The sequence below is a fragment of the Notechis scutatus genome, chromosome 1 (genome assembly GCF_049901735.1).
Source record: "Notechis scutatus isolate UNSWTSFEM ecotype Mainland chromosome 1, rNotScu1.2, whole genome shotgun sequence".
In the NCBI taxonomy this organism is placed as follows: domain Eukaryota; kingdom Metazoa; phylum Chordata; class Lepidosauria; order Squamata; family Elapidae; genus Notechis; species Notechis scutatus.
The window spans coordinates 4,613,649-4,635,783 of record NC_142009.1 but is presented as its reverse complement, the minus strand read 5'-3'; the positions used below and the strand labels follow the sequence as shown (position 1 = coordinate 4,635,783).

The window sequence follows — 22,135 nt, the reverse complement described above, 5'->3', positions numbered from 1 at the left end:
GGAGGACAGAGAGGAAGGGAAAGGAGAAAAGATGGGAGGAGGGCAGGAGGAAGGACATAGAGGAAAGGAAGGAAAGAAAAGATGAAAGGGAGGGAGGAAGAAAGGAAGGAAAAGGAAGGGATGGGGAGAGAAAGGAAAGGAGGAATGGAGAAGGAAAGAAAGAGAGAGGGAGGGAGGAAGAATGAGAAAGGGAAAAGAGAAGGAAGAAAGGAAGGAAAAAAGGAAGGAAGGGAGATAGAGAAAAGAAAGACGAAGGAATGGAAAGGAAAAAGGGAGGGAGGGAAGGAAGGAAGACTGGGCATAACAAAACTGACAAGAGGGAAGTTGAAAAGTAATGTTTGGAAGTCTGATTTCAATGAAAGATGCTTGGAACCAACTTGCAGAGGAGGGTAGTACAGTGGTGACTCACCTATTGGGGCTCCTGTGCCAAAAATTCCAGCACCCGGAAGGCAATGCGTGCGCCCCCCACGCCCACTACGCATGCGCGGGCGATCCCCACCCACCCCGCCGCCCCTTACCTGCGCTGCACCTCACAGCTGATTTTCGGCCAGTTTGAGGCCCTTTTCGGCCTCCCAGAGGCTTGAGGGAGGCTTCCGTAGGCCAAAAACTAGGCCCGTTTTGTCACTTCCGGTATTTCCAGAAAAACAGGAAGTGATGAAACGGGCCTAGTTTTCGTCCTGCAAAGCCTGCAGAAGCCTCTGGGAGGCCGAAAAAGGCCTCAAACTGGCCAAAAATCGGCTGTAAGGCGCACGCATGCGCAGTGAGGTAAGTTTGCCTGCAGCTCGCGTGCTGGCACAAATGGCTCTGCGTGCCACCTGTAGGTTCGCCCATCACGGAGGTAGTGAATCCATCAGATCAATAAACATGTTTGGGATAAACACGTCTTATCAAACGACAAAATCGGCAAAATAAGCAAATACAATAATCATGCAATAAAATGTAGCGATAATAACAAAATAAAACATAAAACCATACGGTAAGATAAAATCAAATGCCATAAAATATAAAATAATTCTCACGGTCCCCCTGAGTTTTCCCAGCAGCCAGAGCCACTTGCGTTCCCACAACTCGGGTCTTCTTTTGCAGGCAACCTTTCTTCGGGGAAGCCGCTGAATCACGAGAGGAAGTCCACTTTGACGCCGACGCAAAGGGAGAGCGTCCCGGCCAAATCTCCGGTCCCGGGGGTTGACCCCGGAGTCACTCACAGCCCCTTCGACCCCCACCACCGAGGGGCAGCCCCCGAAGTTTACCGGAGCCATCTCTCGCCTCACCTGGACCCAGCCATCCAGTTCCACAGAGCCTTGGATCCCAGTACGTACATTTTTTTGTTTTTTGCTTTTCGGTCGGTGGTCCTTGACTTACGACTGCAATTGTGCCCCAGGTTCCCATTGCTAAGCGAGATGGTCATTAAGCCTCGCCCTCATTGAACGATCTTCCTTGCCACCGTTGTTAAGCGAATCGCCGCAGATGTTGAGTTAAGCAACGTGGTTGTTCATTGAATCTGGTTTCCCCCGTTGAGTGGCGTCCGGGACATGGCAAACCATCGTAAATATGAGTCAGTTGCCAAGCATCCGAACGTAAATCCCTCGGCCGTGGGGATGCCACAACGGTCGTAAGTGTGAAAAATGGTCCCAAGTCCCTTTTTTCAGTGCCGTTGTAACTTTGAACAGTCGCTCAGCAAACTGTTGTAAGTTGAGGATTAGCTGTACAGAATAACTTGAGTCGGAAGGGACCTTGGAGGTCTTCTAGTCCAACCCCCGCCCCCCAGGCCCCCCGTGTCAGCTTTGGAAGCCATATTGAGACCAGATGCTCCCAAGCTGCCACATTTTGAGCCTGGGAAAGTGGGAGGGGGGGATTTCCTGGAGTGTATGTAGTTAGACATAACAACATTCTTTTTCTAATTCAAGGTCATGTTATTTTGCGCATAAGTGAGGGGAAGTCTCAAGTTGGGATGGATGGTGACTGGGGCATGTGATGCCATGATGGGTTCAGAATGTCATGCCCCTGTTGGAGTCTGATTCTGAGGGGAGGTTGAGCAGCTGACAGGGAGTGGGGGTGTGGCTCCGGTTGCTGTGGAAGAAACTGGGGAAGGGCACACAGTCCAGCTGGGCATTCAGAGGAAGACCCAGGCCCACCCACCCCCTTTCATCCTAGGGCACGCAGGGCGGAACGGAGAAGGGAGCAACGTGGGTTACGGGGGAGAAAAGGGCCCTGATTCCCTTCATTAGCTGCAGCTGGGAAAACAGGATTTAAAAATGGTGTTTGCACACAGCACCTTGCTGAAAGCAAAGCCTGCATTATCTTTGTTTATCAAGTCTTATCTGGGTTCTGGCGTCCTCCCAACTGTGTGTGTTTCGTTATTTTTTGATTCTGCAATTCCTCATCCTGCCCTGTCTCATTAATGGCTGCAGCGTGGTTTGTGTTGGTTTTTATTTATAATTTAGATGTATTTTGGGTTCAGACTGAATTTCTTCCCTTTAAAAACTGTTCTTGGGAGATTTTATTTTTTCTCCAGCCGATGATAACTGGACATTGGGGGCCAAGTTGGAGGAATTAAAGGGACTTTACCTACTTTTGTGACTTTGCTGCTTTTGTGCCACACCCCTTTGGGTCATCACACAGGGGATGGATTTGTAGTTTTTACTTACGGCAAGGAAACCCGGAACTTTCAGATTCGGGATTCCCCAGTTGTGGCAGTTTACTATCCAAAATAAAAGGAACCTTGAATTAGAAAAAGAACGTCATGATGTCTAACTACATACATCCCAAGACATTCCCCCCTCCCACTTTCCGAGGCTCAAAATGTGGCAGCGTGGGAGCATCTGGTGTCAGTATGGCTTCCAAAGTTGACACCAAAGCTGCTCGAGTCGGAAGACCGGGGGAAAAAATCCCCCTGTCAATGACATGTGACTTGGTTTGATAAGTCCCTTCTCTCCGTCCCCGTTGTTGCTACAAACGTTCACTAAATCAACGGCTGTAAGTCAAGGAATAACCTGTAATATAAAGAAACAGTGCTTTCTGTCTCTTTACCTACTTAATGTCTTCTGCTCTTCCTCGCCCAGCGACCGCCTACATGTTCCAGCGGCAGCTCTCGCCCACCCCGGGCTACCCCAGCCAATACCAGCTTTATGCCATGGAGAACACGCGGCAAACCATCCTGAACGACTACATCACGTCCCAGCAGATGCAGGTCAACCTGCGGCCGGACCTTGCACGAGGACTGTCGCCCCGAGAGCAGACCTTGGCGCTCCCCTATGCAGGGGCGAGAGGTAGGTTTCCATCGCTCGGGATAGGCCTTCTACAAACCAGGTTAATTTAGAACAGGGGTGTCAAAACTCAAAGGCCCGTGACCCAGATCTGGCCTGTGGGGCCATCCTGGAAACAGCGAAGGTGTCGAACTAAAAAAAATACTCCTTTGGTCTTTTTAGTTGCTAGCAGAAAGGGAGTGGGGGAAAGCAGTGCATTCCATAAATGCCTCAGATAATCGCCTTGGCAGCCGAAGCTGTTGGCGCACAAGATTATTACTGGAGAGCATGATTGATGGCTCTCGGCTATGGATGTGTCCATATATATGAGGAAGAGAATATACATCCAGGGGGTGGGGGAAATAAATGATGTATCTTAGTGTTGGCTGCACCCATGTAACACTGATATGGCCACTCCTAATAAATGGTCTTTTTTTACTCTGAGAGATGCGGCTAGAGACTTGTGATTTGAACGTGGGCGGAATTGTCGGAGCCCTGACAGAAGGATCGGCCCATGGTGCCTCTGCCAGTGGAAACGGAGCTGGGGAGGGGTGGGCCGCGCACACACCCCTGTGCCTCGTTTTCACTGGCAGAGGGTGACCAAAACAACCTAAAAACAAAACCAAAGGAGAAACATTTCCCCTTTTGCATTTGAGCATGGCAAAAAGGGACAGCAAAGGAGAAAGGGAAAGAGGAAAGACAAAGAAAAAAGAAGGGAAGATGGGAAGAGAGCAAGGAAGGGAAAAGAGGGGAAGGAAGAAGAAAGAAGGAAGGGGGAAGGGAGGGTAAGAAGGAAGGGGGAAGGGAGGGAAAGAAGGAAGGAAGTGAAATGAGAAGGAAGGAAGGAAGGAAGGAAGGAAGGAAGGAAGGAAGGAAGGAAGGAAGGAAGATGAGAAAGTGAAATGAGGAGAAAGGAAGGAAGTGAAATGAGGAGAAGGAAGGAAAGGAAGGAAGATGAGAAAGTGAAATGAGAAGGGAGGGAGGAAGGAAGGAAGATGAGAAAGTGAAAATGAGGAGAAAGGAAGATAGGAAGGAAGGAAGGAAGGAAGGAAGGAAGGAAGGAAGGAAGGAAGGAAGGAAGGAAAATGAGAAAGTGAAATGAGGAGAAAGGAAGGAAGTGAAATGAGGAGAAGGAAGGAAAGGAAGGAAGATGAGAAAGTGAAATGAGAAGGAAGATAGGAAGGAAGGAAGAAAGGAAGGAAGGAAGGAAGATGAGAAAGTGAAATGAGGAGAAGGAAGATAGGAAGGAAGGAAGAAAGGAAGGAAGGAAGGAAGATGAGAAAGTGAAATGGGGAGAAAGGAAGGAAGTGAAATGAGGAGAAGGAAGAAAAGGAAGGAAGATGAGAAAGTGAAATGAGAAGGGAGGGAGGAAGGAAGGAAGATGAGAAAGTGAAATGAGGAGAAAGGAAGATAGGAAGGAAGGAAGAAAGGAAGGAAGGAAGGAAAATGAGAAAGTGAAATGAGGAGAAAGGAAGGAAGTGAAATGAGGAGAAGGAAGGAAAGGAAGGAAGATGAGAAAGTGAAATGAGGAGAAGGAAGATAGGAAGGAAGGAAGAAAGGAAGGAAGGAAGGAAGATGAGAAAGTGAAATGAGGAGAAAGGAAGATAGGAAGGAAGGAAGAAAGGAAGGAAAGGAAGAAAGATGAGAAAGTGAAATGAGGAGAAGGAAGATAGGAAGGAAGGAAGGAAGGAAGATTATAATGAGAGTGAGGGAGGGTCTCAGGGAAGTTCTGCCTTAGCACTTGTCCACTAGAAGTGCCCCCAACACGGGTTCTGTGTCCCGCCCACCATGGCCACTCCCCCTACACACCCCCGGGCTCTCCAAAGTCAAACCCAACCCTGATGTGGCCCTCAATGAAATCGGGTTTGACATCCCTGGTCTAACTATACTTACAATCCAGCCTCTGCGGCCCTCCCGAGTTCCTTTTTCCCTGGCAGTGGGTGTCAGGAGGCCATCCCAGCCGAAAATGGAGATCGGGAGCCCGTTTTCGCTGGCAGAGTGCTCGGGCTACCACAGGTGAACCCCTAACACGAGTGACGTCAAGCTGGCCATACCCACCCCAGCCCCCGAGGTCAAACAGAACCCTGATGGGGTCCTCAATGAAATTGAGCATGACACCCCTGATCTAGAAGCGTGTTGGTAGGGCCCTTGTTGGAAATCCCTTATCCCAAGAGTCCATAACCTGTGGGCCTCAGCACAGTAGCGGGCCGTCGCCTAATCGCCACCAGGCCGCAAGAGCGGCTGGCTGGGTGCGCACATTGGGGCATGCGCGTGGTCCCACTTGCACGAGCTTCGCGGTCGGTCATGGCCAGACGTGCGCAATCTTCGTTGTAGGCCAGGCTTGTCCAAACCGCGGCCCACGGGCCGCATGCAGCCCAGGTCGCCTCGCACGTGCGGCCCAACGCCCACCCCAACCTTCGTGAAAGATCCAGCGAGGAGGAGGAGGAGAGGCAGGCGCGGAGGCGGGGTGAGGCGAGCAACAGAAAAGGCGGGCAGCCGCAGCCCAAAAGTCCCGCCCGCCACCTCCTGCTGTTGCCGCCGCCGCCGCTGCTGCTTCTGCCCCCGCCGCCGCTGCTGCATTTGCAGGAGGAGAGGTAGGCGCGAGGCGGGCGAGCTTTCTTCTCCCCCTCCCCCCCACCCCGCAAAATTTGGCCAGAAAATTAATAAAAATAAATAATTTGCAGGAGGAGAGGTAGGCGCGAGGCGGGCGAGCTTTCTCCCCCCGCAAAATTTGGCTGGAAAATTATAAAATAAAAAATAAATAATTAATAATAAATAATAAAAATAATTTTATTTTATTTTATTTTATGTGCGGCCCAAACCAAATTTTCATCTTCTAATGTGGCCCAGGGAAGGTGAAAGGTTGGACACCCCTGGTGTAGGCAATTCGTGCGAACGTCGTCACAGGCGCTTGGGGTCCCACTCTCACGGGCATTGTCATGGGTGTTTTGTGGCCCCACTAGTGCGAGTTTCTCAAGCGGTCTCAGCCCGACTTGTACGAGCATTGACGCAGGCGGTTGTGGCGTGATTGGCGCGAGCGTCATCACGGGCACTTGGGGTCCCATTGGTGCGAGCTTCGCGGGTGTTTGCGGCCCAACTCGCATGAGCATCGTTGTGGGTAATTGTGGCCCCACTTACGCAAGTGTCATCATGGACGCTTGGGGTCCCACTCACGTGAGCATTGTCACGGGTGTTCGTGGCCCCACTTGGCCGATTTTTGCAGGCAGTCGTGCCACAACTCACACGAATATTGTCACAAGAGGTTACAGCCAGGGGTGGGATGCCACCGGTATAACAACTGGTTCAATGATCGCGTGCGCTCCGCATTTGAAAAAGCTCTAATGCTTACTGTCAAGCATCCAGACAGTATCCATGATATTAATCACTCCGAGATGTTATCTCTCCAATTGATTTATTAGGAACAGATCTGGCATATCCAAGGCAATTTCCCAAGTGGAATTATTTTCGCACATTACACAGAATTTTGGTGGTCCGCAGAGAAATGTCCCCCCCAAAGCAATTAATCGAGGCTGTGTGGGAACACAAGGCTGCGCCGCCCACAAGGCCCGCAGGAACACAAGGCTTGTGCCACTTGCATTGCGAACAACACGAGGTAGTGAGGGGAGGGGGGAAAGGGAGAAAGGGGGGAATTTGCCCCTCTCGCCCCATGTGCCTCACCTGGGCACCGGGCTGTTTCTTTACACTTCTTTCTTTTCCTGCTTTTGGCTGCATGCAAGGAAAGCAGCAAAAGTCTTTCTTTCTCTTCCCCCAAACTCCGCCAGAAATGAGTCTTTGGGACCCTGCAAGGCCTCCTGCTCCAAGAGGCTGTGCCGGCGTGAAAAGTCTCACAAAGACTCATTCCTGGCGGAGTTTGGGGGAGAGAAAGAAAGACTTTTGCTGCTTTCCTTGCATGAAGCCAAAAGTCTCTCTCTCTCTCTCTCTCCCCTTGAGAATCGATGATCGATCGGTAGGAAAACGGGGTGAGGGATTTTCCTACAACCATTTTTGGGGGATTTTCCCAGGGTCTGTGGAATTTAAAATTATGAGTTTGGTGGTCCCTGAGGTCCAAAAGGTTGGCGAGCCCTGGTTTAGACCACAGCTGATTCGCGCGGCAGAGCAGTTTTCCGTGCCTCAGCTGTTTTATTCACAGGAACTGCTGTAGAAGGTAAGTGTCAGCTTTGAAATTCAGCTGCCACATTTTTTTTTTTTTTGAGAGTTAGAGGAGTTGAACAGTTCAAGGTTATTCTGTGTGTCCTATTAAGAATTTGCAGCTGCAGTTAATTGGTTCTCGTGATTTATGAAGTGTAGAAGTGGGAGGAGAGAAGGTGGATTTTCTCACAGCCCACTGGTTGCCGACCACTGCACTAAACAAAGGCACTAAAGCACAGGAAAGAGCAGGGATGGGCGGGCAGGCCCACATACTCGTCCCAGAGAACTGGTTCACTGCCAGCTGATTGTCAGGATTCCGACAATCGCCCAAATTCAATCATGATTCTCGAGCCAAACTTCAAAAAAACTTCAAAGGATTCATTAGAGGCGGCATATTGGCCCTGCCCTGTCTGAAGCCAACTCTGGCCTACATCATTCACAGTCCCCTGTGACTCTGTTTCCACCCCCCCCACCCCCCCCGGGTGTGTCATAATTCAGATTCTCCAACTGAGCACCTTCACGGGCTGGGTGTCATCAATCACGTTCTCAATTAAATGTATTTGCAGGCAAAAGCTCTGGTAGTTTAATTACAGTCTTTTAAAGATAAAGAGTTGGAATGTACTTCCGCTTTCCAACTGCTCTTCCTGATTTCCTTCCTCTCCCCCCCGCCATTTTTTTTAATGGCAACTACTAAAACAGTCATAGGAATGTTTTACTAATTGACACCAACATTTCCACCGTTAAGTAAGACAGTGATGATCTGTTTTGTGACCATCACAATACACAGGTAGTCGGTCAAGTTATGACCACAGTTGAGCCCAAAATTTCCATTGCTAAGCAAGACAGTGACCGATCCATTTTATGACCATCACAACAGATAGATAGTCCTCGACTTACAACCCGAATCGAGCCCAAAATTTCCATTTGCTAAGTGAGACTGTGGCCGATCTGTTTAAGACCATTATCACGTCAGCGTTCCAGATAAACTCAACTCCAATTTAAAACTCGTTTGTCGGAACCTCAAATCCGGGTCCTCGGTCACCCTTTTTTTGTGTGTGTCGGTCGTAAGTAAGCAAGCCCTTTTTGCTTTTCTTTTGGTCTTAATCTGTTGTTGGCCTTCATTCCTTCCTCTTTCGACAAGGAATCATCGACCTGAACAGCATGGCGCCCACCATTTTGGTGCCCCACCCCGGAGGGCCAAGCACGCCCCCGATGGAGAGGATCACCTACATTCCTGGCACTCAGCTGGCGTTCCCCGCCAGGCCTTACAACCCGCCCTCCATGTCTCCAGGTAAGGGTCAGAAGGTGGGGGGGGGCACCGAAGGAGGGACGTGCTGCTGGGTTCAGGTCCAACGCAGCCGAGGGGATTTGAAGGGGCAGAGCGGGGGCAGGTCCCCCATTTCTGAACAACTTCAGCGATTCACTTAACAACCGTGGCAAGAAAAGTCATAAAACAGAGCAAGCTCAATTAACACATTTCTCAGTTAACAACATAAATTTTGGGGCTCAATTGTGGTCATATGTTGAGGACTGTCTGTATTATTTTTCTTTTATGTACACTGAGAGTTTCTGCACCAAAGACAAATTCCTTGTGTGTCCAATCACACTTGGCCAATAAAGAATTCTAATTCTATTCTATTCTATTCTATTCTATTCTATTCTATTCTATTCTATTCTATTCTATTCCATTCCATTCCATTCCATTCCATTCCATTCTATTCTATTCTATTCTATTCTATTCTATTCTATTCTATTCTATTCTATTCTATTCTATTCCCATATTCTCTATTCTATTCTATTCTATTCTATGTAGTCCTCTACTTACAACCAATCACTTAGCAACTGTGATGTTGCAATAGACACCCCCCCCCCAAAAAAAAAGGTTGAAGGATTCCTTGACTTAACAATCATTCATTCTTGATCGTTCAAAGATACAACAACCTGAAAAAAAGTGATTTGTGACCATTTTTCACATTTAACAACCGTTGCAGCATCTCCCTGGGCCAGTGATCAAAATTCAGACAAGCTTGACAACTGGCTCATATTTACGACGATTGCAGAGTCCTGGGGGTCCCATGATCCCCTTTTGTGACCTTCTGATGAGCAAAGTCAAAGGGGAAGGCAGATTCACTTAAAGACCGGGTTACTAACTTAACAATTGAAGTGTTTAATTTAACAGCTATCTTGCTTAGCGACATAAATTTTGGGCTCCGTTGTCGTTAAGTCGAGGACTTAATCCGTCAGTTTCTCTAAAGCCCCCTTCTCTTTTGCTCTGCAGGGCACCCGTCTCACTTACCGGCCTCCGTGGTCGCCAGCGCGGAGAGGGAGAGGGAGAGGGAGAAAGAACGAGAGCGCGAACGAGAGCGAGAGAGAATCTCGTCCACTCCCACGGACATCTACCTTCGTCCAGGTAAGCTCCGGTTGTCTCTTCCGGCTCCGTCACATCCTTTAGGTTAGAATAGAAATTCTTTTATTGGCCAAGCGTGATTGGACATGCAAGGAATTTGCCTCCGGTGCATAAGCTCTCATTGTACATACAAGCAACAAGTGATAAACCACGATCATAATAATAAAATACAATCATCATAAATCATAGTTAGAATCATAATTAGAATTCTTTATTGACCAAGTGTGATTAGACACGCAAGGAATTTGTCTCCAGTGCATAACTTCTCACTGTACATACAAGCAACAAGCGATAAACCATGATCATAATCATAAAACACAATCATCATAAATCAGAATTAGAATTAGAATTCTTTATAGTCCAAGTGTGATTAGACAGAAAAGGAATTTATCTCTGGTGCATAAGCTCTCACTGTACATACAAGCAGCAAGCGATAAACCATGATCATAATCACAAAACACAATCATCATAAATCAGAATCATAATTAGAATTCTTTATTGACCAACTGTGATTGGACACGCAAGGAATTTGTCTCCAGTGCATAAGCTCTCACTGTACATACAAGCAACAAGCGATAAACCATGATCATAATCACAAAACACAATCATCATAGATCAGAATCATAATTAGAATTCTTTATTGGCCAAGTGTGATTGGACACACAAGGAATTTGTCTCCAGTGCATAACCTCTCACTGTACATACAAGCAACAAGCGATAAGCCACGATCATAATCATAAAACACAATCATTATGAATCAGAATCATAATTAGAATTCTTTATTGGCCAAGTGTGATTGGACACACAAGGAATTTGTCTCCAGTGCATAACCTCTCACTGTACATACAAGCAACAAGCGACAAACCACGATCGTTGTCTTAAAAGACAATCATCATAAATCAGAGTGATCAGCCCGGATGGGTGCCCTGCCCCCCTCCCCCCACGGCGCACACAAAAGAGCTGGCAAATGCGCCTGGCAGAAGCTGCAGCCCGCCGGTCCCTTAGTGGGCGCACTCTGCAGCTACAAAGGTGATCCGGATGCGCCATACAGGCTGCAGGAAACTCAAGAGACATGGGAAGGCCTCCTGCGGTTGCCCACCGCTCCAGCCCACCGCCGCTCAGCTTTCCCACGCCCTGCGCGTCCGGATCTCCTGCCTCCCCTCCCTGCCTCTGTCTGATGCTTGCACTCAACTCACCTGTGGGCCAGACACCCGTCAGCCCGTGTGCTCTCCCCACCTATGCTGGCCACGGCCACCACCACCCCCTTCACCAGGGCTTACTTTTAAGGAGGGCTTATATTAGGTACATGCATCAAATTCTAGCAGACGGACATTTCTAACCGACAGGAAGCAGCAGGTGAAGCTAGGCAGAATCACAACTGATACCTGTGCAAGCAGCACAGGGTCCCCCCCTCAAGGCTGTGTGCTTTCTCCACTTCTCCTCTCCCTCTATACCAATGACTGCATCTCAAACGATCCATCTGTTAAAATACCCGAAGTTTGCAGGTGACACAACAGTGTTTGGTCTCATCCAAGACGACGACGAATCCACATAGAGACGGGAGGTTGAACAACTTGCCTTCGTGTCACCGGAACAATCTGGAACTGGACAAACTCAAAACCGTAGAAATGGTGGTAGACTTTAGGAGAAACCCTCCCATACTACCACCTCGCACAATACTAGACAACAGAATCAACCGTAGAGACCTTCAAATTTCTAGGTTCTATCATATCACAAGACCTAAAATGGACACCTAACATCAAAAGCGTCATCAAAAAAGCACAACAAAGGTTCTTCCTGCGCCAACACAGGAAGCTCAAACTGCCCAAGGAGCTGCTGATCCAGTTCTACAGAGGAATGATGGAGTCTGTCATCTGCACCTCTATAACTGTCTGGTTTGGTTCTGCATCCCAACAGGACAGACACAGACTCCAGAGAGGAATTAGGACTGCAGAGAAAACAATTATTACCAACCTGCCTTCCACGGAGGACCTGTACCCTGCACGAGTCAAAAAGAGGGCTGTGAAAATATCTACACACCCCTCACATTCTGGACATAAACTGTTTCAACCCCTTCCCTCAAAACGGCTATAGAGCACTGCGCACCAGAACAACTAGACACAAGGACAGTTTTTTCCCCCAAACACCATCACTCTGCTAAACAAATAATTCCCTCAACACTGTCCAACTATTTACTAAGTCTGCACTACTATCACTATTAATTTTCTCATCACTCCTTATCGCCCATCCTCTCCCACTTGTGACTGAATGACTGTAACTTTGTCGCTTTTATCCTTATGATTTATATTGACTGCTTCCTAGTATTATTTGGTTGCTTATTTGTACCCTATGACTATTATTAAGTGTTGTCCCTTTTGACTCTTGACAAACGTATCTTTTCTTTTATGTATCCTGAGAGTATTTGCACAAAGACAAATTCCTTGTGTTCCAATCACACTTGGCCAATAAAGAATTCTTTCTTTCTTTCTTTCTTTCTTTCTTTCTTTCTTTCTTTCTTTCTTTCTTTCTTTCTTTCTTTCTTTCTTTCCTTCCTTCCTTCCTTCCTTCCTTCTTTCTTTCTTTCTTTCTTTCTTTCTTTCTTTCTTTCTTTCTTTCTTTCTTTCTTTCTTTCTTTCTTTCTTTCTTTCTTTCTTCCTTCCTTCCTTCCTTCCTTCCTTCCTTCCTTCCTTCCTTCCTTCCTTCCTTCCTTCCTTCCTTCCCTCCTTCCTATCTATCTATCATCTACCCACCCACCTTTCCTTCCTTCCTTCCTTCCTTCCTTTTTCCTTCCTTCCTTTGTTCCATCCATCCATTTCTATCATCTCTTTATCATCTCTATTTCTGTCTATCATCTCTGCATCTATCATCTCTATTTCAAACTATATTTCTCTTTGTAATCTATCTATCATCTACCCACCCACCTTTCTTTCTTTCTTTCTTTCTTTCTTTCTTTCTTTCTTTCTTTCTTTCTTTCTTTCTTTCTTTCTTTCTTTCTTTCTTTCTTTCTTTCTTTCCTTCCTTCCTTCCTTCCTTCCTTCCTTCCTTCCTTCCTTCCTTCCTTCCTTCCTTCCTTCCTTCCTTCCTTCCTATTTATCCATCCATCTATCTAACAGGCTGGAGCTTATTTTGGGGGTAGGTCCTATTTTCAGGGAAAACACGGTATCCGCTGACTCCGTTTCCCCGCACTTTCCCCAGGCAACGAGCCGCCAGGGAAAGGAGGTAGCCACGGCTACGTCCGCTCGCCGTCTCCCTCTGTCCGGAGCCAGGAGCCCATCCTCCAGCAACGGCCCAGCATCTTTCAGGGCTCCAACGGGACGAGCGTCATCAGCCCGCTGGATCCGGCCGCCCAGCTGCGCATCATGTACGTCGTCTTTTTGAGTTCTCGGTGTTCCTCCTGGGCCGCCACGGGTGGGTTTCCTCGCCACCAGAAGCGTCTCTAGGATCCCCTGGGGAGGGGAGGGATTGGGGAAGGGCTGCAGGGAGGTCCAGGACATACGACCCCAATGGAGCCTGACTGTTTAGAGTCGAACGTCGTGACGATCCTGAACTGGGAGGCTCACCTGATCTTTTCCCAGCCGTCGTACAGTGAATGCTGTGGTTGTTAAACAAACCCACTTCCAGTTTTCTGCACCATGGGGCCATCTGGTAACTTCCAGTTTTCTGCAAAACCACCCCCTTCCTCCTTTTTCCCCTTCTTTTTCCTTTTCCATCCTTCTTCACTCCCCCTTTCTGTTTGCTTCCTTCCTCCCGTTCCCCTTTTTCCTTTTCCTCTTTCTTCCTTTCTTTCTCCCTCCCACTTTTTTCCTTTCTTTTCTTTTTCTTTCCTTTCTTCCTCCCATCCTCCCTTCCTCTTTCTCTCCTTTCTTCTCTCCTTCTTTCATCCTGCGCTCTTTTTCTCCTTCTTTCCTTCCTTCCTTCCTTCCCTCCCTCCCTTTCTTCCTTCCCTCCCCCCTCCCTCTTTTTCTCCCTTCCTTCCTCCATCCCTCCCTCTTTTATTCCTTCTCTCCTTCCTTCCCCTCCCTTTTTCTCCTTCCTTCCTTCCTTCCTTCCTTCCTCTTTCTCTCCTTTCTTCTCTCCTTTCATCCTTCCCTCATTTTCCTTCCTTCCTTCCTCCCTCCCTTCTTCCTCCCCTCCTTCCCTTTTTCTCCTTCCTTCCTTCCTTCCTTCCTTCCTTCCTTCCTTCCTTCCTTCCTTCCTTCCTTCCTTCCTTCCTTCCTTCCTTCCTTCCTCTTTTTCACCTTCCCTCCTTCCCTCCCTTTCTTTTCCTCCTCCCTCCCTCCCTCTTTTTCTTCTTTCCTTCCCTCCATCCCTCCCTCTTTTCCTCCTTCCCTCTCCTTTCCTCCCCCCCTCCCTCCTTCCTTCCCTCCTTCTCTTCCCTCCCTCCCTTTTTTTCATCCTCCCTCCCTCCTTTCTTTTTTCCCTCCCTCCATCTTTGCTTCCTCTTTCTCTTCCCTCCCTCCCTCTTTTCCTCCCTCCCTCTTTTCTTCCCTCCCTCCCTCCCTCCCTCCCATAGCGACTCCTAATCCTGGATTTAAAGCCAACAACCCCTGTAGCCGAGTTCCCTCTTAGACTCAACCCAACCTGGGCCTTTTCCCCAGAAGGGACCTGATGGGTATCTTATCTGAGCTGCTCAAGCCCCCCACCCCCCCGATCTCTGCCTCAACCTCCCTCTTCACAGTTGCAGAAATTTTGGACAATATGTGTAATCCTGGAAGATGTTTCTCTCTCTCTTTTCTCCTCTCTCTCAATCCTCCTTTCCTTCCCCCAACAGGCAGCTGCCCCCCGGTGCTCCCTCCATCACCCAAGGGCTGCCGTCCTCCCGCTACAGCACGGCCGCCGACGCGCTGGCCGCTCTGGTGGACGCAGCCGCCTCCGCCCCGCAGATGGAAGTGGCCAAGTCCAAGGAGGGCAAGCACGACGGTGGACGGATAGAGGAGAACCCGGGGCGCAGGTCCTCAGTGGTCAGCGAGCCGCCGCCGCCGCCACCGATGGAGCAGAAGGCGCTGGATGGGGAGAAGAGGGGAGCCTCCGGTTACGGCGCCTCGGCTTCGGCGGCTTTCTCGACCAGCAAATCCCAGAACCTGCCGCCGTCGGCCGTCTACTCCGAGGCCGGGAAGGACAAAGGGCCCCCCTCCATCTCCAAGTACGAGGAGGAGCTCCGCACACGGGGCAAGACCACCATCACCGCCGCCAACTTTATTGACGTGATCATCACGCGGCAGATTGCCTCTGACAAGGACGCCCGCGATCGCAACTCGCAGAGCTCGGATTCGTCCGGCAGCTGTACGTCGTATTCTGTCCTCCAGCTGGGTGATTTTTTGGGTGGAGGGGTTTCTTTTTTCCTCACCTGGTGGAACAATTTGGGGGTGGAGGACAGGCAGTCCTCGACTTAGGATGGTTCATTTAGTGACTGAGGTCACCGGCCCTGGGAAAAAAGGAATTATGACCGTTTTCCACATTTATGACCGTTTTGCAGCCTCCCTAAGGTCAAAATTCAGAGGCTGGGGATCTGGCTCATATTTAGGACGGTCGCAGTGTTCCGTGATCTCCCTTTTGCGACCTTCTAACTAGCAAAGTAATTAACTAGAATTCTGGGAGTTGGAGTTCACCTCTCTTAAGGTAGATTGGCTAAGGATTGTGGGAGATGGAGTTCACCAATCTCAAGGTATGCCGGCTGAGGAATTCAGTGACTTGAAGTCCATCCAACTTAAAGCATGCTGGCTGGGGGATTCTGGGAGTGGAAGTCCTCCCCTCTTAAAGCAGGCTGGCTGGGGATTCTGGGAGTGGAAGTCCTCCCCTCTTAAAGCAGGCTGGCTAGGGGATTCTGGGAGTGGAAGTCCACTCCTCTTAAAGGATGCTGGCTGGGGGATTCTGGGAGTGGAAGTCCACCCTCTTAAAGCATGCTGGCTGGCTTCTCCTCTTAAAGGGCTGGCTGGGATTCTGGGAGTGGAAGTCCACCCCTCTTAAAGCATGCTGGCTGGGGATTCTGGGAGTGGAAGTCCACCCTCTTAAAGCAGGCTGGCTGGGGGATTCTGGGAGTGGAAGTCCACCCCTCTTAAAGCAGGCTGGCTGGGGATTCTGGGAGTGGAAGTCCACCCTCTTAAAGCATCCTGGCTGGGGATTCTGGGAGTGGAAGTCCACCCCTCTTAAAGCATGCTGGCTGGGGGTCTGGGAGTGGAAGTCCACCCTCTTAAAGCATCCTGGCTGGGGAATTCTGGGAGTGGAAGTCCAACCATCTTAAAGGATGCTGGCTGGGGGATTCTGGGAGTGGAAGTCCACCCCATGCTTGCTGGGGAAAGCCATCCTCTTAAGCCTCTGGCTGGGGATTCTGGGAGTGAAATTACTCTTAAAGCATGCTGACCAGAGAATGCTGGGAGTCGAAATCTGTACAGATTAAAATTTCTAAAGTTGAGAAACTTAAGTTCCTACAGTTGAAACCTACCAGGTTAGGAAAGGGACAGTGTCTGTTCTGCAATAAGATTGTCAAATCCTGCAAGGTTTCCTGGAATGAGAAGCAGCATAAACCTCCTTCTAAATGACTATAGTCTCTCTCCTCTTTCTCCTCTTTCTCCTCCGCAGTATCCTCATCTTCACACCGTTACGAACCTTCAAGAGACGCAATTGAGGTGATCAGCCCCGCCAACTCCCCTGTCCCCACTCAGGACAAGATGCCCCCTTACCAGCAGGAGCCCCCCAAAATGAACCCGGGAGAAAGTAAGTTTCCCTGGGGAGGGGGAGAATTTAACTTTTTGTTCCCCCCACTTGCAAAATTGGGCTGCCCAGGATTTAGAAGGTAGAAATCCCAGGACTGGAAGAGACCTCCAAGGTGTTCTAGTCCAGCGGTTGCCAACCAGTGGGCCGCGAGAAAATTTTGGTGGTCCGCAGAGAAATCTCACCCACAGAGCATCCCCCCCAAAGCAATTAATCCGGGCTGCGCAGAAACACAAGGCTGACCCACCCACATGGCCCGTGGGAACCCTCCCCGCCTACTCCTTACCCGGCAAACTTGCCTGCTAAATTGCTATTTTTCCTTTTTCCAACCTTCATCTGTTCTGCTGTGCCGGGAGATTTAGATTAGCTAGGAAGCAGGAAATGGTTGGATTTCTTGCTTTCTAGCTAGTCTTTAGATCTTCGGCTCTGCTTTTAAGCACAGCCGAACCTCCCTTAGGACTGAAGGTTCTGTTATTCAATGCAGACTCATGGCAAGAAAAATTTATGTGACAGACTGAGCTAGCCGATGGCAGATAGATAGATCACTGAATGATTCTGTGAGCAACTCAATCTGCCTGCCTGCTTTGCCTGATATTGGGTAAAAGTTGCTCTTTTTTTTACAAAAAAAAATCAATATTTATATCAATATTTATAATATTTACATACAAGCCATGCCCAGCCAGTCACATGACCACCAAGCCACACCCACAAATTAGGCCATGCCCACAGAACCAGTTAGTGGTCCCTGGGATCTAAAATTATGAATTTGGTGGTCCCTGAGGTCCAAAAGGTTGACGACCCCTGGTTTAGCCCAACCAGAAAAACTTGGATACCATCCCAGACAAAGGGTTCTCCGGTGAATTTCTCTTCAGATTTGAGACCAAGCTACCCTGTTTCCCCGCAAATACGACCTACCCTGAAAATAAGACCTAGCTTGATTTTTACACAGGTGCCCAATATAAGCCCTACCCCCCAAAATAAGCCCTAATTAAGATCCCGCCCATTCCATAGTGGACAGGTAAAAATTAAGCTAGGGTGGGGAGCTAGGCCTCGCACACCCTGACACCTGCCTTGCTGGCCCATTTCTTCTGCAAGGCTGGGAAAGTTTTCCTGAAGGCCTCTATTGCTGATTAGAAATCTCAGGATCGATCCAGAGCTCTGTTATCCCCTGCAGAGGCCTTCAGGAAAGTCTTGCTGGCTGCAGAAGAAGAAGTTCCTGAAGGCCTCTGACAGCAAAAAGGAGGCCGGGGGCGACATGTGCAAGTGAGGTTAGTCAGGGGACGACATCCCCCGAAAATAAGACCTGGTGCCCTTTTTTTGGTGGCAAAAAAAAATTATAAGGCAGGGTCTTATTTTCGGAGAAACACGGTAGCTCCAAGAAGTCTCATCTGCCTGGTTCAGGGGTGGTGATCAAGCTGGAGAAGGACAACCCTAACCCTAACCCAGTGGTAGCTAACCTTTTTGGGCTCCTGTGCCAAAAATTGTGTGCGCGCTTGCATGCTCCCTCTTGCGTGCCAGCATCCAGAAGGCAATGCGCACCCCTCCCACGCCTCCTACACATGTGCGCACAATCCCCACCCATCCCTGCTACCACCTTACCTGCACTATGCCTCACCGCTGATTTTGGGCCAGTTTGAGGCCTTTTTTTGGCCTTTTAGAGGCTTGAGGAAGGCTTCTGCAGGCTTTGCAGGCCGAAAAATAAGCCCGTTTCGTCACTTCTGGTATTTCCGGAAAAACAGGAAGTGGTGAAACGGGCCTAGTTTTCGGCCCGCAAAGCCTGCAGAAGCCTTCCTCAAGTCTCTGGGAGTCTGAAAAAGGCCTCAAACCGGCCCTAAATCAGCTGTGAGACGCGCATGTGCAGTGAGGTAAATTTGCCTGCAGCTTGCAGAATGGGTCAGCCAACACGCGTGCCATAGGTTCGCCATCACAGCTTAATCCTACATCCTCAATTTACAAGCCTACGTTTAACAACGATTCAGAGTTGCAACACTACCGATCGTTCCCGACTTAAACAAACCGTTCATTTAGTTCTTTCCCAGCTGCTCCCCGTGTGCAAATCTCTCTCCCCTTCCTTTCGGGCCGCACAGGGGACTGCAGCCGCCAGTACGAAGGGTCTGGCCATCCTTACAGACCCGCGCAGGATTCGCCTTCGCCACAGCAACCGCCGCCCCAGCAGGCGCAGGCACCCCAGGCGGGCCCTCCACCCGTCCCGACTCACCGCGTGATCACCTTGGCTGACCACATCTGCGTAAGTTTGCACTTGGGGGTCTCCGTGATTTTATTATTTTTATTTCCCTGAGGGCTCCCTGAGCCTGGTGGTTTTCTTGCAGGACGTTTCATGACCCCAACTAGGTAACATCATCAGGGCTTCGAGGGGGAGGAGGTTTGTGGAATGGATGAGGAGAGGGGGGGAGGGTTGCAGGGGGGAGGGAGGTGGAAGTGGAGGAGTGGGGTTCCTTATCTGTTCTCTGAGCTGGGTTGTTAGATGGATAGATATGGATGCAGATGTTTCATGACCCAACTAGACAGTAGACGTCATCATGATGATAGATAGGATAGATAGATAGATAGCTCTCTGTTTATACAATATACAGCTGGCTTGGATGGATGGATGTCATGATGGATGTTTGGATGGATGGATAGATGGATCCTGGATTATGACTATGATAGATAGATAGATAGATAGATAGATAGACGAGAGAGAGAGATAGGGAGATGATAGATAGATAGATAGATAGATAGATAGATAGATAGATAGATAGATAGATAGATAGATAGATAGATAGATAGATAGATAGATAGACAGATAGATAGACAGACAGAGAGACAGACAGAAATGATAAGACAGAGAGAGAGAGAGAGATGGATAGATGATAGATAGATGGATAGATGGATGGATAGATAGATAGACAGATAGACAGATAGACAGACAGACAGACAGATAGATAGATAGATAGATAGACAGACAGACAGACAGACATGATAAGAGAGAGAGAGAGAGAGAGATGGATGATAGATAGATAGATGGATAGATAGATAGATGGATAGATAGATGGATGGATGGATAGGATAGATAGATAGATAGATAGATAGATAGATAGATAGATAACAATCGAAGAGAATATTTGTTGCTCAAGGTTCAATTGAATCCCTATTGCTCTGTAGTTTCCTTGCAGACGTTTCATGACCTAACTAGGCAACACCATCAGTGCTAGAAGGGAGATGGGGTTGCTTCCTGTTTACAATCAAGTGGCTTGCTCTATCAGTGTTGGTGGGGGTGTGATTTTTTTTCCCCCTTGGTGGTTCCTTAGTTAGTATTACTGTTCTGTCCCAGGTTGAGCAGTAAACAGAGACCAAAAACCCCTCCCTTCTAGCCTTGATGATGTTCCCTAGTCCGGCCATGAAACGTCTGCAAGGAAACAGCCCAGCTCAGAGAGCACCAAGGACCCCTCCCAGTTTGACCCTGAGCTACAAATATTATCCTCTTGTTGAGATGCTAGAATAAAATAATATCGTGCGTTTTCTGCTTTGCCTCTTGCTGTCAGGATTCCGGCAGTCACCCCCTTTTAAATCCTGAGTCTCGAGCCAAACTTCCAAAACTAAACAGGATTTATTTCGGAATTAACATGTCCGGCACTGCCTGGGTGTAGCCGACTCTGAGGCACATCATTCACTGTCACCCTTGACCCTGGTTTTCTCCCCCACCCCCCTGGGTGTATCATCATTCCTATTCTCCAATGGGACACCTCCATAGCCCAGAGTCATCAATCATGCTCTCCAGTTAGAATTGTGCCCTGCAGAAACTTCAGTCACCTGGTTACTATCTTTGAAAAATACATTTATGGAATGCACTTTCAATTTCCAAGCTGCCGCACTGCTCTTTCAAAACCCCTCTCCCCCCTCCCTTTCTGTTGGCAACTCTAAAAAGGCCCTAGAAATATTTTATGAGTTGACACTCGATTCTTGCTGGAGTGTTGAAAAGGAAAGCAGGCTAACAGGTGATTTTTTTCCCCCTTTCTCTCTCTCTCTCTCTCTCTTTCTCTCTCTCTCTCTCTCTCTCTCTCTTTCTCTCTCCCCTCTTTTTATTGGGATCTGTTCCTTCCTCGCCCAGCAAATCATCACGCAGGATTTTGCCCGCAGCCAGGTCTCCACCCAGCCTTCCCTTCCGACTCCCACCAGCACATTCCAGACCTCGGCGCTGACTTCTGTTGCGACGACAAACCGGGCCAAGGCTTCGAACCGCTACAGCCCTGACATCCAGGTGCAAGCCGCTCCCCACCAGCGCCCGGGATCCCGGATGTCCCCCGAAAACATCGCTGAGAAAACCAGGGGCAGGTAACCTCTTGTCTCGTCTTTCAGTTCCCAGGTTCTCTCTTCTTCCGTTCCTTTCCTCCTTTTATCTCGTTCTTTTGTTCTTTCTCTTAACTTTGTATTTCCTTTTCCCGTCTTTCCTTTTCTCCTTCCTTCCTTTCACCCACTGACATCTCTCCCTCCCTCCCTCCCTTCTTTCCTTCCTATTTTAATTCTTTCCCCCTTCCCTCCTTTCATTCATTCCTTCCCTTTCTTCCTTCCCTTTCCTTCACATCTTATTTTCCTTTTTTCTAATTTCCCTCCTTCCCTCCCTCCCTCTTTTCCCCCTTCCTCTCTTCCTTCCTTCCTCCTCTCTCTCTCTCCCCCTCTTTTTCTCCTTCCTCCTCCCTCCCTCTTTTTCTCCTTCCTTCCTTTCCTCCCTCCTTTCCTTCCTTCCTGTTCTCCTTTTTACTTTTTATTTCCCTCCCTCCCTCTACCCCCTCTTTTTCTCCTTCTTTCCTTTCTTTCTCCCTCTTTTTCTCCTTTTCTTCCTCCCTTTTTCTCCTTCCTTCCTTCTTTCCTTCCTTCCTTTCCTTCCCCCTTCCTTTCCTATTTTCCTTTTTACTTGTTTATTCCCCCCCACTCTCTTTTTTCCCTCCTCCCTCCCTCCATCTACCCCTTCTTTTTCTCCTTCCTTCTTCCCTCCCTCTCTCCCTCCCTCCCTCTTTTTCTCTGTTCTTCTTTCCTTCCCTCCTTCCCTTCCTTCCAATTTTCCTTCCTTCTCATTTTCCTTTTTCCTCCTTCCCTCCTTCCCTTCCTTCCAATTTTCCTTCCTTCTCATTTTCCTTTTTCCCTTTTTTATTTTTCCTCCCTTCCTTCTTTCTTATTTTCCTCCCTCCCTCCCTCCCTTCCCCCTATTTTCCTCCCTCCTTCCTTCCCTCCCTCCGTCTTTAGAACTTAGGGCCACGGCCACCCCTTCCTACTGGCCGTGTGTCTGCCCACCTTCCTGTGGCCTTTCCCCCCTCAAAGCCACCCTTTGACTCTCAGTCATTTAAAGACCCTTTTAGAGTCGGATTAAAGACCACCTACATTACAATTTCTTCTTTCAGTTCCTCTGTGTTTCAATTCTGGGGGTTCTCCCCCCATTCTGGTCCTATACATTTTGGGATGCATTTAAGGGAGATGATTGTCTGTGTAATAATCCTAACCCCTTAGTGAACTTCTTGGGAATAGAAGTTGGGAGTGGAATTTACGAAACGCCATTAACGGCCAGGCAAATCCTAGTTGTGCATGTTTGGTAGTAAAATCAGGGGTCAGAAATGTCAACGGTAGG

The 22,135-nt window shown here is 48.7% G+C and overlaps 1 protein-coding gene across 1 annotated transcript in view; it reads left to right on the top strand.

Moving 5' to 3' along the window:
- The window catches only part of NCOR1 (nuclear receptor corepressor 1), a 192,026-nt gene that overhangs the window by 152,484 nt on the left and 17,407 nt on the right, over positions 1 to 22,135 (top strand). The window contains 9 exon segments of the mRNA XM_087968131.1: positions 1,087 to 1,311; positions 3,063 to 3,269; positions 8,536 to 8,685; positions 9,673 to 9,804; positions 12,997 to 13,162; positions 14,573 to 15,084; positions 16,381 to 16,515; positions 18,600 to 18,760; positions 20,624 to 20,847. Of these exon segments, the coding sequence (XP_087824257.1) occupies positions 1,087 to 1,311; positions 3,063 to 3,269; positions 8,536 to 8,685; positions 9,673 to 9,804; positions 12,997 to 13,162; positions 14,573 to 15,084; positions 16,381 to 16,515; positions 18,600 to 18,760; positions 20,624 to 20,847 (1,912 nt within the window).